Genomic DNA, 16443 nt, shown 5'->3' with positions numbered 1-16443 from the left:
TTGCAGATCGATGCTTAACAAACGGTGAGTAGGGAGACGTTTATTTAGATATGAACTGAATGAAAATACACCTTTAAAAAAAAAAAAAAAAAAAAAAAAAAAAAAGTGTTTCTATTGCGCTATAAACAGCTACTACACATACGTTTTTAGATGATAAATATAGGCCTAATGTTAAATTCTGAAGCCATGACATTCACCTTCCCAATGCAAATGGCTGTCTGTCCCGACCACTGAAACAATAGCAGGGATGTGGTCTGATGTCTTTCTCTGCAGACAGTCAGATCCTCCGGTCCACGTCTCGGCAGGCCGGATCAAAGCCTTCTCCTCCTCCCCGCCACCGTTCACACCTGAACAAAATTAACAAACTGCCCTCCCGCAGTGGTCATTTACACCTCTGGAGATCCGCAAATCCGGTTTGATCCCCACAGAGACCGACGCACTGTGTATCGAGGTCGTCATCCAGTTCTGGTTGAGGAAGAACTCAGATCGCCTAGGTGTTGTTTTAGGAGTAAAAGTAGTACTGCCACATTATATTTACTCATAATGCAGAATTTCTCCCCCCCCTATTGGATACTTATTATTATTATTATTATTGCTGATGCATTACTTATAAAGAGTATTGCGTGGGCCTTGGTACAAAAAAAAGTCTCCAACTTCAAAGTAACTATTAATAGCAATAAATGAGGTGAAGGAAATAGCAAAAAAAAGTGGAAAAACTCAGATTAAGTTTATGTTTCCCAATCTCGTAGCTGGTCAAGGTAGAGCAAATGTAGGCTTCTTATAGTTTAATCCTTAATAAGTTATCCTTTTGTTTAAAGAATCTGCAAAGTACCTTATAACTGTAGCTGTCAGATAAATGTTGATTAGAAAAGCACTCTATATCACCTTGAAATGTAGTGGGGCGGAAGTGTACAGATGCATAAAATAGACAGGTGAAGTACCAGTCATGCTAAATAGGAGAGATGCTCTGGTATAATCACATGCTCACTGTATTAATCTTTTTTTCTTGTCATTTCACCAAAGAGCCCTCTCAGTATGGGTAGGAACGTGTAAGAAATGACACTTGGAGCCATCTGACTTGAAAAGGATTAAGAATGAGTTCAGGATTGCTGCCTTTTCTTATTCATTCATTTGTAGTTGTAGCATGTGACGATGCAGAAGCAGAAAGGTGTCTGTGGCTCCCAGCAGGGCCACAGAAGTCATGTCTGAGGATGCAGACACAGGCTTACAAAGAGCCTTGAATTTGTGGGGAACTACTAGTATAGTATGGAGTATACAGCGTTTAACAGTAGTAGTAATTGTTTGAAAGCCCCATATTCAGTGCATTAGAGTACAATATATTGGGAAATTGATCATCTGAAGGTGTTGGCTTTGTTAGTCAAGAGCCTAGTTTGATGACTGGCAAGTTATTTGTTACCATGTCATTTTAAAACTAACATCAAAAAAGCTGATGTCAAGTAGAGTTATAAAACCCATTTGTCAACTCCTCAACTAGGCCTATATAAGGAGCGAGTGTATTACTCATTTCACACCTCACAAATGCCTACGATGTGCTAAGGGATATTTGAGAGAGTGAGAGTGTGCACACAAATGGCCCACAATTGCAGAGTAATAACTAACATCTTGAAAACGGCTGTGGGTGGGTGTATAGTGGGATCCTTGTGTGTGAAATGTGGCATTACTTTAGAGGAAGCAGAACAAACACAATTTAAAAGCCAAAAAGATATTTATTAAAAAGTTTAAACTTAGGCAAATCAGATGAGGTAGCCTACTAAAAGTCATTGGACACTTATAAATACAAAGTTAAAGACATCCTAAATACAAAATAATTTACACACGACTAACAATGCACTTCTAGAGGGACAGCTATCTTCTATACAGCTCATTCATATTCAACAAGTAAATATTTACATATGCATTTACCCCTTCACTGAAGGCAGGCCCATATAAGCCCAATACACTTCCAAATGAAGACCCTACACGTCTCTGACTTCTGACAAACAGATTTCATTACATACTGTATTTATTAAATACAGTTTAGCTTCATTTTAATTCCCCCACTAATTACCCAAAGAGCTTCTCAGATGCCTTGCAACAAGTTTCAAAGTTGTCATCTCAGCAGTGTTATCGTCATGTACTGAAGCCTACCCCACAAAACATCCTAACTCAACGCATTAAAGTCCTCTAGTGTGTTTAAAACATGTTTAAAACATGTTTTAAAACATGCCATGTCTCTGTCTGAAACGCTCTACCAGGGTCTCCACATTGACTTGGAGTAAGCCAAGGAAGGCAACACGTCCTGGCAGTCAGCCTCCTCTGAAGAGGAAGCGTGACTCTGCTCTGAGTAGGTCTCATCCAGGTCGGAGCAGAGGTCGTCGCTGGAGGAGGTGGAGGGGGCCGGGGACACCAGGGCCGTGTCCATGCTCTCGGACAGGGACCAAGTGCTGTTATGGCCGGGGCCCTCTGCCAGCGTGTCCGGCAGCATCGCCCGGAGGCGGTCCTCGTCGTTCAGGGGCATGCTCTCCAGGAGGTGGTTCAACAGCTCCGAAGCTACCGTTGGGTCTACACCCGGGCAGCTGGACACAAACGTGTGCACGTCATGCATACACTGGATGTAGCCTGCAGCAAACCGCTCACACGCCTCCCTGTTCAGGGCCTCCCCCTCTGCGGGAAGACGGAGAAAACAACCGTTAGCCCAGCAGTCCGTAGAACGACATGTGTCCAACGGACAGTCACAGCCGTTGGCCCTCCTGTTGGCTGAGCAGCGGTTAAAGACGCACACACGCACCTGTGGTCGCAGCCGTTCGTTAGGAGATGAATGCGCCAACCGTCGTACAGTAACGTGACATTGTCCGGCGGGACGGTGACATGTAGTTAAGTTACGGTAAATTTAGGTTAGTCATGTTTGGTGAAAAGTTAAATATATATGATGAACATGTGTTTAATGGCGTACTCTCAAGTAAACGTGGAAACACAGTGTATACCTTGAGCCCGGTCCAGGAGGACGCTCTCCACCCGTTTCACTGTCATCTCCAGCACTTCGGCATTCTCCATCTTTGATTGTAACTGCAGCGGGTGGAGAAAGAAGCGTAAGCAGCCAGCACAGGCAACAGCAGCCAGACAAACCAACACACGTGTAGCCTGGGTTCATTTTAAAAAAGGAGCATCGCTGCACAAAGCAGGGGCCTAACAGACGGTACAGCACGGTGGGCTAACTCACGTCTGCATCCGCCATGAGAGCTCTGAGTTCTTGTAAACTTTCATTGATGCGAGCCCTCCTTTTCTTCTCCACCAGAGGTTTCCTCATCTGCCAAAAAACAAAACCAACCAGAAACGACAATGAAGTTACTCTGTCAGTCACCGGCCGAGCCACAACAGACCTCTCGGTATCAGGTGGCCACACGAGCCCTCACCTTTCTGTCAGCCCTGAATCCGCTGCAGTCATCACCTCTGTCCGTGTCGTCTGTGTTGTTACGGATGGGGGCCATGTTGTTTAAAAGTTAACCCAGGCGCTGCCAGAAACCACCCACTGGGTTGGAGGTTGGCGTGTAATCCAAAGAGCCGTTACAGTTTGTCAATGGGACAGATGGCCGGGACGATCCCAGCGGCCAACAAAGCTTGCAGAAGGACTGGGCTACTCACTGCTGCTCCGAGGGGCCATGCACTGGTATATATAATATATAACTCATTTACATATGAATGGGTGAGCTGGCTGCGAAGAGGGCAAGACAAATCGAGGGCGCGCAAGGCTCGTACCCGCTACTCACCGGTGGTCACGTCAGCTTTTGTCCCCAACTTCAGTCTGAACCTTACGTTACATGAAGATAAAAGCACGAACTCCTGAATTAAATTGGCTTTTAGATGAAACAAATAAGACATGATCAATGCAATCAATGCATTTATAAAAAAATAAAATAAAAAAAAAAGCATTTATCTTGGATAGAATGACAACAATCATTCTAGATTGCTCTGAAATCAAATTATAACCACATGGTTAAATATAGGTAATTTCAGAGTTTCAAGCTCCTCTTGCAAAAACAAAAAACACTATCTCAACATTTACTTCTAAATTCATAATACTTTTAAGCACTCTCTTTAATGTGTGACACCACTATAGGCCATATATCTGCTAATTCTCACATTGCATCATTAGTCAGCTGGGTGTATGTCATGCCTGATTGTGAGCCATCAGTACACCTATGAGGACTAGTGCTCCACTCCCTTTGTTTAAAAGAAAAAAACTAATGTGAATTGGACGGGATGAGCCATTTGTAAAGTGCACATGTGTTAAGAGCCTTCAGCCTCTCGATGTGAACAAGAGGCCTGAAACAGGGCTGTCACAAAAATAAATCATCCCTGTATTTAAAGGTTTCGTTGCCTGTGCTGGTATAATCAAAGTCATTAGTGCTTTTCAACTCCAACACTTATTTAGGTTGTGAATCATATGAACACACTCTCATGGCTATTCATACAAGAGCTGTGTGCTTGTCTGTGAAATTTGCATTTGTTGTGCAAGGGTAGATATGCACTATTACATGAAGTTTGGTTTACAATGATCCAATGTTACAGATTTATTATTGCAGTACACTGCTGATAGTCTGGCTACTAGGTGAAGATTGTGGCCGCCGTAAGGTTATAAATACATAGAAAAATAATAATTACATCTGATGATTTGACCATGACATTTTTAAGTTAAGAGTTTGTAAAATAACATTTTATTTTTATTATCTACAGCACTAACACCTTTGTAACCACATGCAGTGACCTATTTTAGAAATGTAAAATTTGCTTTAGATCCTCTTTCAGGTTTATACTATATTAATGGCTCAAACTGAATTGCATTATATTGTTCTATAAATTAAACTATACATTAAATGCTCAGACCTAAGGTACACATTGTACTATAGCACACATTGTTCAGTACACAGTGTACTGTATTGTCCAATATTGTAGGCATTACATGCTTTGCTATTGCTCATGTGCAAACAATTATTATTATGATCGTTATTATGATTGTCATTTGTATCAGTATTATAATTATCAGAAGTACTGACATAGAGCTAACTTTATTGCAGTCTAGTAAATGTCTTAGAGTTTGAAAGATCCATTTCCGGATGATGGTGTTGAGAACAGGAGATGCAGCTTTAAATAAAATACGGAAAGCAATACCATATCGGGCACTCGCCTTCAGAATAAGGGCATAGTGTAATCTTATATCAACAAACGGGAGATGAAACTAGTTTATTTTCATCCCAAACAGCTCTGAACATTCAATTACTTTTGACATGTTTGCATAATAGCGCACAAACTGTGTATTTCGTGTTAAATGTAATTTTGTAGACAGACCCGAGCTCTTATTTTGACAGCGGCGAGGCGGCTTTTCCTTTAGACCCACACAGTGCTTGTTCGTCAGAGAATACGCTCTTCTGAGGTCACTGATCCCCGGGGGCGACACTGGTCCACCGCTATATAATCTTCCCGGCTCGGTGGATGAAACCAGCGCACTGAATCAGCTAACGAGCTAAAGAAAACATACACTGACCAAACAAACATGGTGAAGATCACTTTCCAGACAGTTTCGGCGCAGAAGCCTGAAAAAGAGATCGATGAAGACAAGATCATCATACCTCAGGCTCACGTGAGTTTGCACTCTTTGTTTTTCTTTTGTTTTGTCTTGTGTCTCAGTATAGAGTTATAATAATGTGCATGTGCAATAGCTTTGTAATACAGCTAAGTTTGTTCTTAGCTGTATTGTTTGATTTTCCTGTCCATGCATCGTCATGTCACTCGTTGGGATTTGACTTTGAACTGGTAATTCATGATCTATTTGATTATGCATTCAACCTTGTATACAAAAGCCAGGATTTCCTTAAAATATTATGTTGCATTTAAGTTTTTTTTTTTAATGCTACTGAATGGTTTTAAATCACTACTGTAGTGCAGTTTATTATATTACTTTTTCAAGTGCAGTTACTGCTAGGACACTATTTCTGACAGGAAAAAAAAAAAGCTTAATGTACTGTTATGGTATAACAAAAATAGTATAGACCCATCATAGAAGACCATCCCAGCCTGGGGATGTTGACATTACGTCACCTTGTTTGGCCACCGCGAGGACATACTGCAGATGGCTGACCTGTAATTGTGCCTTCAGCAGAATATCACACAAGTAATCTGAATGGTTCATATGCACATGTAATAAAAGTCTAAATTTGCATATACTTTAAAGTAAAATCTTCACTTCAGAATAGGCGGTCGGCGTGCAAATAGCCTCAGTTTCCCCCGTTTCTGTCGACACGAGAAAACAACAGACCGGTAGTAGAGTCACTGCACCAGTTAGTGGCGTCACGAGACGTTATACCACGCGGATCCTGCAGGTCGCGCCTGAGAGAGCACGAGGCTGTGATTAAGAGTGGTAATCCAGGGGTTAATGTGTGTTGTATACAAACAGTGGGCATGATCTGAAGGCTTAGCTTTTTATGTATCAAAATTGGCATTATAAAAAGTCAGTAGTTAAATATTTGCCCCCAAAAAATGGACAAATACCAGTTTGTCAAAAGGGATCCTGTATCCTATGAGTGGGATCTGGATCTGAGTTCATTTGAAGGGAGGGGGGTTCAGACCGAAAATGTCATTGTGTTACAATGGCAGCTGTTTCCCAGAAACTTATCTGCAACATTGCATATCCTCAATCCTTAGCTTTCAGGCTCAAATTCTCAAACATTGGGTTCAACCAGAGTTACAACACTTTGAATAAAATTAAACTGCTTTAGAGTAGATAGATTAGCTAGATAGATGGATAGATATAGTAGTTTATTGTGCATGATGTCTTCATTTTTTACTAGTATTGAATTAGCCTGATCATGTTATCTCTCAATTGGGATTGTAGAATGACTTTAACCTAAATTAAATGTCTAGGCTTGTCACAATAAGTCCTGTTTTTCTTAGCCTCCTTTTTAGACTACCTCTCAAGGGTAAAACATAATTAGATATCTGGCACACAATGGATACGCCTGTCTTAGCCTCCTCTTTTCACACTGTACACAATTAATTCCACTTGATGACGCATCCATCGCTTCTGCAAACACATTTTTTCACCTGTTTGTTACGTCAACAGAAGAATAAGACATGATCTAAAAGGCTGTATGGATTGTGATTGGCTGCGACACTAGGCTTGGCGTCAGAGCCAATGTGTGTAGATCTATTAATGCGTCCGCCTCTGCAGAGGGACTCCTCCACGCAATTCCTTTGGCTTTGACTCCCACTTAGGGTGCTAAGGAACTAACAAATATGGAGCGTGGAAGTAGGCCTCCAAGAATAGACCCAGACGGCCACGTGCCAGCATCTTCGTCAGAGCCTGGCACAATTTGTTCTCCCTGCTTCTGCTCTCCATAGCAACAGTAGTAGGGAGAGGCAGCAGACTGTGGGTGGGCATCTGGCATGTCTCATTCCAGTCCGTCCTACGTCTATCAGATCTCCTCTCCTGACTGACGACTGTGCAACCACCTCCTGTCAGAATTAACGACTGTTACGTTTTTGTCCTTGTACAGGAAAACTTCGTAGTGTGAGAGGACATTACGTCCACTGATGCTCCATCATAGAATTGGATATGATTAATATCAAGTTAACTAGCAAGCCATGTTCCCGTATATTTCGCCTAAATCATCTCCTTAAGTAGCTTCATAGTTAGATTAAAAAAAGAAAAAAACATCAAATCATTACAGTATTCTGTTGCCCTGCTTCATTAAAACTTAATTACAATCATACAGAGACATCTAACTAAAAAAAGACAGATTTTTCTTGGCTGCTGCATCAGATAAAAACGGAAAACCCTACATGTTCTTTGCATCATTTTGCACCTTATGTTGTGAAAACTTTGGGGTCCTACAAAATACCATGTAATACCATCATGTCTAAAGATAGAGGTTTAGTTTACACAGCAACCTCTAACCAAACTTCTATTCTCTTCACAGGGGCAGCTGGTTCTTCCTGTCAGGCACAAAAAGCCTTTTCCAACCGGCCTCTGCTGCCTCACCTTTGGTCTGGTGGTTTTCATGTCAGGACTGGTGCTGGCCTCCATCTACGCCTATCGCTACTACTTTATACCTCAGGTCAGTTCAGTCTTGATCCCTTTTTTTAGATTATATCCTGAACCCAGTGGCACAAAATGTTTAATGAGCACAAATATATTAATAAAATACAACCTAAAGTAACTATCACATGCTAATTCAGCTCTTTTGTGCCCCATTAGCAGATCCCAGAAGACAGCTTGTTCCACTGCCGGGTTGTCTACGAGGACTCTGTGTATGCTCCTCTGAGGGGCCGACACGAACTCGAGGAGAACGTTGGCATTTACCTTGACGATAACTACGAGCAGATCAGTGTACCCGTGCCACACTTTGGAGGCAGTGACCCCGCTGATATCATCCACGACTTTCAGAGGGTAGGTCAATGCATCCATATGTCCACTGGTTTGCTCACATTGCATTTTCTTGTTAGTGTTACATTATAGCTTAGGTTGTAACCTTTTTTTTTTGGATTGATTTCAGGGTCTCACAGCTTATTATGACATTGCTTTGGACAAATGCTACATCACTGAGCTGAACACAACCTTGGTGATGCCTCCACGGAACCTGTGGGAGCTGCTCGTCAATGTCAAGGTGAGGCATTCATCACATACTCTGCTGATGTCACTGGTGACGCTGTTGTATAAGCATCGTTTGGAGATGAGTGACAGCATATTACCATCTGTGTGCAGTGTTCTCCCCACAGACCAATCGACTGAATGATTCATTTGTGTTTCTTTGTCACAGAGAGGGACGTACCTTCCTCAGACTTACATCATCCAGGAGGAGATGACGGTGACAGGGAGGGTGAGAAACATGAGGCAGCTGGGCCCGTTCATCCACAGACTCTGCTACGGCAAAGAAACCTACCGCCTCAGACGCCGCAATCAGCACAGACGTGAGTGCCATATCCACTTCCTTTTTTCAAATTTACTCAGGCAATATGAGATTCTAAATAATGAGTGATGGGTCACTTCTGCTAGTTTATCCCCCTCTTTCACACCAACACTAGTACGTGTTGAGTCATGTGACCAAGGTGAAAATACGACCAAAACCAAATAGGGGCTTCCTAGTGTGCATTTCAGACTTTGTGTCTCTAACAGCCGGGCAGCCTGATTATCATGTCAGTGTGTGTATGTGGGCACAGCCTGGGAACTTCCTGCTAAGTGAGTCACTGGTAGTGCAGTGGACACATCCACACACTATGGAGGAGGTAGTGATGCGCTTCAGTGGTCTCTCTGTCGTTGCTGCCTTTGATTGGTGTGAGAGATATGATGCAACAAGCTTCCCATCAGTACATATATGGATGTGATTTGTGGGGAACCCATTTAGGCTTTGTAGCAGTAGAAATAATATGGCTACTGCAAACCTCCACTACTGAGCAGTTTTTCTAAATGCGTCTTCTTTTCTATTCCAGGTATTGAGAGGCGCGAGACAAAAAGATGCCACAGCATTCGTCACTTCGAGAACACGTTTGTGGTTGAGACCGTCATCTGCAACAGGTTCTAATTCTGAGGCGGAAATAACAGCCATCCAACTCTGAAACCATACCTCTTGAATTCTTTAGGCTTTTAACTGCACTTTACGAGCAAGTCTTTGTCCAACAGTTTTACGTTTTTATTTTTTGTCTCAAGTTGGAAATGCTCTTTATTGTTCATGTACAATGTTAATGTCTTTTTTCTTTTTTCTTTATTATATTTGAATGATGTTATAATTGTCTTTGGATATACCTGTAGCTTGTCAAGCAGTGCAAGATGTTAATGTGTGTCAGTTTGTTACATTTAAATCAGATCAAGACTTGATTTGGATTTATTTGAGAAATGTCCTTATTGTTATTTAGTAACCCAGTGCACTGTGGGTTATGGAATGAATATTTGGAAGCTGCTTGCATGGTGCACTCATGTTAATATTAGTTTCTTTGTTGTTTTTCTATTTAGTTTTGAATGTCATGCAATGGCGAAACATACCTCATGTATTTTAGACGTTTCTTTGCTGGTCTGTATCATCAATGAAGGGTGTAAATATCTTTGATTGTTCCTAAGCAATATATACTGTAAATTGATTTACTTCTGGATTTCATATTGTTACATGCATAGATTTTTTTATCTGAAATCGACTTGTTTTGTCTCTTTATTTCCTTTGGTTTCACACTTTCCTACTCCTTGGATATAATGGCTTTAGACTGTAATTAGTAGCAGTGCTTTAGAAGGACAGAAGGAACCAAAGTCTGCTGTCAGAGATGCTATGCTTAGTGTTAAGGATATATGAAGAGTGCTTTTTCGTTTAGATCACTTACTGTAGATTATATCAAAGGCTAAAACTTTGTCCTGCTCTTCCTCCTCTTTACTTGGATTTTGCCTGTTGTCTTTAGCTCTCGCCACTTCCCAATCGTTCTTATTTTGGCATTATAATCTCTACATTTTTAATTTGTCCCAATTATTAAGAATTTGGGGTGTCTTTCTAATGTAAAACTTGGAGCAAATAAGTCTCTGATGAGAGAGACCCGTGAAATGTGTTCGTATTTCATTGTCCTTGATACTTTATTTCATTGTACAGTCGATTCTTGTAATATCTTGCGGCTTTAAGAATAAATGATCAAACTTGTATGTGTTTTGAATGTTTATCAGCAACAGTGTCAGTAAATCATACATATCATAAATATGAAAACTGTAAGGTAGAATAGTTGTTGATTGTGTGATTAATTCAACGTGTACACTTGGTACTAAGGCATCTAGTCTATATAAAGAATATTTATAAAAATATCACAGCTGCTGACACAATGTAACTGGGACACACCCAAAACCCGGATCAGTTCAGTTCCTGTTGGGCATGCTACACATATTTTAATGTGTCGCTTACTACCTGAGGATGAATCTCTTGTGGTTGCTTTATTTCACTTAAAAATGGAAGAGGAAGATATGGTTTCAAAATATATGTCAGCAATATAATTGAGAACATTTTCTTCAACTTAATGTTAATGTGAGCTTTAAGTTTTAGAACAGACATCGGCCATCGAGCTCAAGAATGTGTTATAAAATTACAAAATCTACATTATCTACTTGTTCCCGACTTTGCTCTGATAATCATTCGTATCATTATGTTCTTACTTTATTTTGCAGACTACTTGCACTGAAGAACAAACAAAAAGACCATATTAAAAATCTCCATGGCTTCAAAAAAAACAAATTTCACTTGAGGAAAAACAACGGAAACAGAAATTAAAACAGAAACAAAACTGAATTGAGCACAGACAAATAAAATCGGGCTTGTGCTAAAGCATCGAGACCAAGGGGAAGTAAACCATAAACATGACAGTTTCATAAAATAAAAAAAGTCTTATATAATCCCCTAATCGAGACTTAAAAAAAACCTTCTACTGTTGCCACAAGGTAACTCTGTTCAACACGAACAAAATAAGACGGAGAGTGGCTGAGTGCACTGCAAGTGCAACTTCCCATTTGGGTTCTGCTCTGACATTCACATCAATCAAATGTTCTCGTAAAAATACTAATATCACAATAGTCTTAGTACCCAGGTCAGGCTATTAGCAGGCTTTAACAATGTTAGTAATATTATTGCATTATTGAAGTTATATTGTAAAATAGATTGAATAAAAACACAAATAAAAACTACATATTTAAATTAATATATATTCACATGTCATCATGACTAATAGCATGTCATATAAAAAAAAAAAAAAAATAATATATATATATATATAATGGATAAGGTCGGAGATACATTTAAAATCAGTCACTCAGCCTCTGGCTTTATTTATATAAGATATGTACAGGATTAATACACAAATGTAATTTCTCTCCACAAAAAAATACACGTCACAATTTCCAGAATGAGTGGACTGGTTGGTGTCTCGATATTAGGTAAGTCAATATTTTAATTCATTTTTAAATGAAATATACAAGTTACATTACTTCTTGCTTCAGTTTTGATAATTTACTTGTTCAATATGAGTTTTTATTTAAATCTGCATTTTATATATAAGATGCTGTTGAATCAAATTGATCCAAAGTTTATCTGAGCCTAGGTGGTTGGCGCCTTCTACTTAACTTGTTGAGCGTGTACAGTATGACTACAAAGCTCTGCAATGAGCTATTGTTGACCGATTTTACTGCATTGAAATGAATGTTACCCCACATCAGTTAATCAGTGTGCAGGAATGGATGACCTGAAAGGAGACCTGAAAAGCCATCTCACAATGTCCTACAATCTGGGTGTCAGGTACCTCTGAGGTTAGAGATGCATCTATGGCTTCCTGTCACTGGACCAAATCCTGTATCAGAACTCAGATCCTCTCAAGCACTGTGGTTAAATGAGATTGCATTCAGACCACTTAGTCTTAGTGCATGCCACGTTTGCCTTTTAGCTACTGGAAAGAACACCATCTGTCTTTCAGTTTCACCGCCCTGCTAAAATTCATGAAGCCATCTCCAGAAAATATATATTTTAACTTTAATAGTCACGTATGTGTTCAGACCTCTGAAGTGCTGAAGGTGGCTTTTCTTTGGCTGATCATTGATATCCTGAAGGTATGTTTGGGGCTCCTCACTTCATGAGCGATGAAGTAGTAGCACAGAGCGTCCAGACAGCAGGAGATGTTGGACAGGCACATAGCTGTCTGTATGAACAGGCTGATCCCGGCCCTGCTGCCGCTGTCTTGAATCATTCCTTGATGTACCTGGAATTATGTGAAGGGTCACACATACAGGACAGGGAGACATTAGTCGGCCATTCAGCCTACATGTAGGAAAAACTTTTTTTCTCAAAATCTTACAATAGCACTAAAGGCAACCCAGCAGTGTGAATGCTGTTGTGGTTGTGCAGGTTCTTATCAGGCTTTTTGTAGACCATCCTTTGAACATTTGCTGTTCTTGCTTAAACAGTCTGCCAGATTAACATCGGTGATTAGCTTAGATCATGTGACCAGGATCTTTTATAATTATATACAGCCTTTTTTTGGCTGAAATAGAATGGTCAGAGATGGCATGTTTAATACTGAAATTAAATGAACAGTGCATGATATGCTTCCCCACTTGTTAAATTGCCTCATACTGCTTTCTTTGCTTCCATACACATATTGTTGTAACATTTAAATAGGTAAATAAGACATGGAGTCACTTAAGAAATGTCATTCAAAATTATAGAATAGTATAACCGCAAGCCTACTGTTTTTTCATCTCTCGGCCACAAAAATCCTGATTGCAGGAGTCACATTAAGCCTAGTTTAAAAACAAAGGAGGAAGCACAACTGCTTTTTTACATTGCCGGGCCGGCGGCGTGTGCTCTGTATTGCATGTTGATGCATGTGAGTGTGCTCAACTGGCTAGCTCATGGCTGCCGCTCTGCACTGTGCTCTTAACGTGGTAACAGATAATAATGCGTCCCGACCGATGGTGCCATCGCCGACACCAGATCACTTGATAAATTTTCATGTTTGGTATTTTGGAATGAAATCCTTTCCGTGTGGAGCCAGCCTGGACAAGAAGTTGTTAAAGTTGTCCGAACAAAGGAAATATCAAAGTCTACATTGTTACTGTTCTAAACCCCATCTGCCCATCAAGATTATTTATTGTGATCAAAATCTCCAGAACAGCTTCTCAATGGACCTTGAGGTGGGATTGTTTTCTCTTTTATTTGTTACCTACTATAACCTGCTTGATGCTTTTCATTTAAGAGTTCAGTTTGCTTAAAATGAACTTGCAGTCTCTCTCACCAGGAACTGCAGAAGGATGCCCAGGTGGCTTGGGGTGAAAGGAAGCAGGAAGGCACTCAGACTGCTGTAGATGATCTTCACACAGGAGCGGCTCTGGAGGCTGTGCTGGCCAGACTGCTTAAGCGCCCGGATTGTCTGGACCGAACAGAAAACCACCACCAACGCAGGCACCAGGAACCCAAACACCAGCACGCAGATGATCATCGGAGGCCTCCAGCCTTCCTCTGAAAACTTGTGGAAGCAGCGGAATTCCTTGTGGCTGGTATCCCTGAAGCGATAGGTGGTTGAACAGACCGCTGCCAGCACCATCACCCAGACCCCGATGCAGGTCCCCAGAGCCACTTTGGGTGAACGCAGTTGCTTGGCTTTGAACGGGTGGCAGATAGCCACCCATCGGTCCACAGCTATACACATGATGGTGAAGATGCTGCCATATATCCCACCAAAATACAGGCTTTCCAAAGCCGAACAGAGAAGTTGGAGGTTGGCATGCCAGCAGTGGTTGGTGGCGTGCATTTTGAAGGGAAGAGGAAAGAGGAGGAGCAGGTCCATCAGAGCCAAGTTGGTCATGTAGATAGTTGACTCTGTCCATTTCCGCAGAAAGACGCAGAACACTAAGAGCGCTGCAACATTGAGAACCGAACCAAAGAGGAAGATGGGGATGTAGATGACCAGCTCCAAATATCTCATCACGTTGTCCACGCTTTCGAACGAACAGTTGCTGGTCATGGTGTCACTGCTGCTTCTGCAAGGGAAATAGTTTGATTTGATTTGATTTCAACAGCTCTGTGGGGAATTTCAAAGTGAATCTGTCATTACTCTTTGTTCCCACACAGACATATACTATATACACCACTGAAGCTGTGAACTTGTTTTTGTATCTTTTTTTGTAAAGACACCATGAGAAATTAAATAAATCATATTAGTTTCAATCACCTGCTCAGAACAGTATTTTCAATTTTAATTTTGATTAGAAGTCAAGTATAGGTTGAAATTAATTGGTGAATTATTTCTACTTTTAATTTAATTTAGATTTGAATGAATACAGCTTGATCTTTGACCTTTTTAGTGCACTTGTCTCTAATGAAACACAAATAAAGAGATCCATCAGGATCTGAGGATTTATTGATTTAAATACAATTTAATTAATGGTCTCTGTAGTTGTCACTGGAGGAAAATGTGAGCTTTGATAAAGAAAACTCCAAACCATTACTTCTCTGAGCAGTGAAAAATGGTTTTACTGAGAAAGATAAGAAACTTATATCTGAGAACAGTGGCAGTGTATTAAGAAGAAAATAAAAAATCATCCACTAGACCAAACATATGTTTAAACTCACAAAGCTTACAATGGCAACGACTACAGTATGTTGTTGGCCCATTCGGGTGATCAAGATCGAGGTCTTTGCTAAATCGGTCAATGTTGTTCCAAATAAAATTAGGTCTAAAATATTTTGCAATTTCTTTATACTTATTCTTTACTTATATCCTCTAATTTTAGAATATTTACAATGAAAGTCTAGATTGTAGTTTGAATATACAGTACCAGTCAAAAGTTTGGACACACCTTCTCATTCAACTACTAAAACATATTCTGGTTTGTTGAGCATTATTTGTTTACCGCATAATTCCATATGTGTTCCTTCATAGTTTGGATGTCTTCAATATTAATCTACAATGTAGAAAAAAATAAAAATAAAGAAACACCATTGAATGAGAAGGTGTGTCCAAACTTTTGACTGGTACTGTATAAATAAAAGTGCTATCGTGCTAACATATAATTGCAACAGTAACCTGGCAATTTCTTATGTATATTGTGCAGTGGAAAATGTAGTTGCTCTCTTACCTCACAGATCACAGCCAATCCTTCAGTGGAACATTCAGTGTTTCTGTCTGTGTAGTGCCAGACACACTTCTGCTTTCTCTACCTTTGTTGTTTCATCACCACTTCCTGAGTCATGCCAAACACCACGTGTGTATCTTTAGGTTTCGTATTATAGCCATCAAAAAACAAGGCAGAGGTGAACCTGTTCAGCTACTTTTCTATGCTTTTTTAAAGAATCGTGCAGGCATGATCACTGCAAATTGAAAAGATGATTACATTTGAATTACATTACATTACATTACATTACATTACATTACAGTCATTTAGCAGACGCTTTTATCCAAAGCGACTTACAATAAGTGTATTCAACATAGGTATTGAAAGCAATGGTAGGTTTCACAGCATTCCTTACTGGTTTAAACAGATGATATCACATCACTCCATTCCTGGCTTCTCTCCATTGGCTCCCTGTTCGTTTCAGAAATGATTTAAAGATGTTATTGATCACTTTTTGGTCTGACCCTTAAGCTATATAGCAGAAATGTTGACCCCTTATGAGTCAAATCACAGCCCCTCAGGTGGGGCCCTTCTGAGGCGAGGCTCAAAACTAAAGGTGACTGTGCTTTTGCGATCAGGGCCCAGAAGAATCAGTGATCTCTTTTAAAGTAATACTTAAAAAACATCTCTGGCTTTCATGTGATGTTTTCTTTTTACTGCTTTTATTTGTACTAATGTACAGACACTTGACCCCAAATTGCTCCCGAGGTTGTTTGAATGGGTGTGAAAGCTTAGATTGTCCTGATGGGCAGGTGGCAGCTTGCATG

The 16443-nt window shown here is 40.3% G+C and overlaps 3 protein-coding genes across 4 annotated transcripts; 1 reads left to right on the top strand and 2 right to left on the bottom strand.

Moving 5' to 3' along the window:
* Positions 1 to 1719: 1719 nt before the first annotated feature.
* On the bottom strand, positions 1720 to 3783 carry LOC129089020 (transcription cofactor HES-6-like). Its single transcript, XM_054596335.1, has 4 exons — positions 3414 to 3783; positions 3221 to 3307; positions 2985 to 3066; positions 1720 to 2664 (listed from the first exon to the last, which is right to left on the bottom strand). Exons 1-4 carry the CDS (start codon positions 3486 to 3488, stop codon positions 2249 to 2251), a joined length of 660 nt encoding a protein of 219 aa, XP_054452310.1. The 5' UTR covers positions 3489 to 3783; the 3' UTR covers positions 1720 to 2248.
* Positions 3784 to 5404: 1621 nt separating this feature from the next.
* itm2cb (integral membrane protein 2Cb) lies at positions 5405 to 10646 on the top strand. Of its 2 annotated transcripts, none has more exons than XM_054596065.1 (6): positions 5405 to 5638; positions 7974 to 8111; positions 8255 to 8443; positions 8550 to 8660; positions 8814 to 8964; positions 9484 to 10646. In XM_054596065.1, the coding sequence occupies exons 1-6, from the start codon at positions 5552 to 5554 to the stop codon at positions 9573 to 9575; spliced, it is 768 nt and encodes a 255-aa protein (XP_054452040.1). In that variant the 5' UTR covers positions 5405 to 5551; the 3' UTR covers positions 9576 to 10646. The 2 variants fall into 2 exon arrangements, with proteins under 2 accessions (XP_054452040.1, XP_054452039.1); XM_054596064.1 differs by having other exon boundaries at positions 8252 to 8443.
* A 1658-nt stretch (positions 10647 to 12304) lies between these two features.
* Positions 12305 to 15648, bottom strand: LOC129089294 (G-protein coupled receptor 55). Its single transcript, XM_054596705.1, has 3 exons — positions 15641 to 15648; positions 13798 to 14542; positions 12305 to 12762 (listed from the first exon to the last, which is right to left on the bottom strand). The coding sequence occupies exons 2-3, from the start codon at positions 14524 to 14526 to the stop codon at positions 12556 to 12558; spliced, it is 936 nt and encodes a 311-aa protein (XP_054452680.1). The 5' UTR covers positions 14527 to 14542; positions 15641 to 15648; the 3' UTR covers positions 12305 to 12555.
* Between the last annotated feature and the right edge of the window lie 795 nt (positions 15649 to 16443).

Source organism: Anoplopoma fimbria, chromosome 3 (assembly GCF_027596085.1).
Source record: "Anoplopoma fimbria isolate UVic2021 breed Golden Eagle Sablefish chromosome 3, Afim_UVic_2022, whole genome shotgun sequence".
Lineage (NCBI taxonomy): Eukaryota > Metazoa > Chordata > Actinopteri > Perciformes > Anoplopomatidae > Anoplopoma > Anoplopoma fimbria.
Note: the sequence above shows the minus strand (reverse complement) of the source record. Positions and strands in the feature narration are given on the sequence as shown.

What these genes read in the sequence shown, in the direction of transcription:
- LOC129089020 (XM_054596335.1), bottom strand. Translation starts at nt 3,488, where the DNA reads ATGGCCCCCATCCGTAACAACACAGACGACACGGACAGAGGTGATGAC. An exon ending in CTCTCATGGCGGATGCAGAC is followed by an intron (nt 3,067 to 3,220) that starts GTGAGTTAGCCC and finishes CACCCGCTGCAG; the next exon opens with TTACAATCAAAGATGGAGAA. An exon ending in CCTCCTGGACCGGGCTCAAG is followed by an intron (nt 2,665 to 2,984) that starts GTATACACTGTG and finishes GTCTTCCCGCAG; the next exon opens with AGGGGGAGGCCCTGAACAGG.
- itm2cb (XM_054596064.1), top strand. Translation starts at nt 5,552, where the DNA reads ATGGTGAAGATCACTTTCCAGACAGTTTCGGCGCAGAAGCCTGAAAAA. An exon ending in GCTACTACTTTATACCTCAG is followed by an intron (nt 8,112 to 8,251) that starts GTCAGTTCAGTC and finishes GTGCCCCATTAG; the next exon opens with CAGATCCCAGAAGACAGCTT. An exon ending in ACGCCGCAATCAGCACAGAC is followed by an intron (nt 8,965 to 9,483) that starts GTGAGTGCCATA and finishes TTTCTATTCCAG; the next exon opens with GTATTGAGAGGCGCGAGACA.
- LOC129089294 (XM_054596705.1), bottom strand. Translation starts at nt 14,526, where the DNA reads ATGACCAGCAACTGTTCGTTCGAAAGCGTGGACAACGTGATGAGATAT. An exon ending in GCATCCTTCTGCAGTTCCTG is followed by an intron (nt 12,763 to 13,797) that starts GTGAGAGAGACT and finishes ACATAATTCCAG; the next exon opens with GTACATCAAGGAATGATTCA.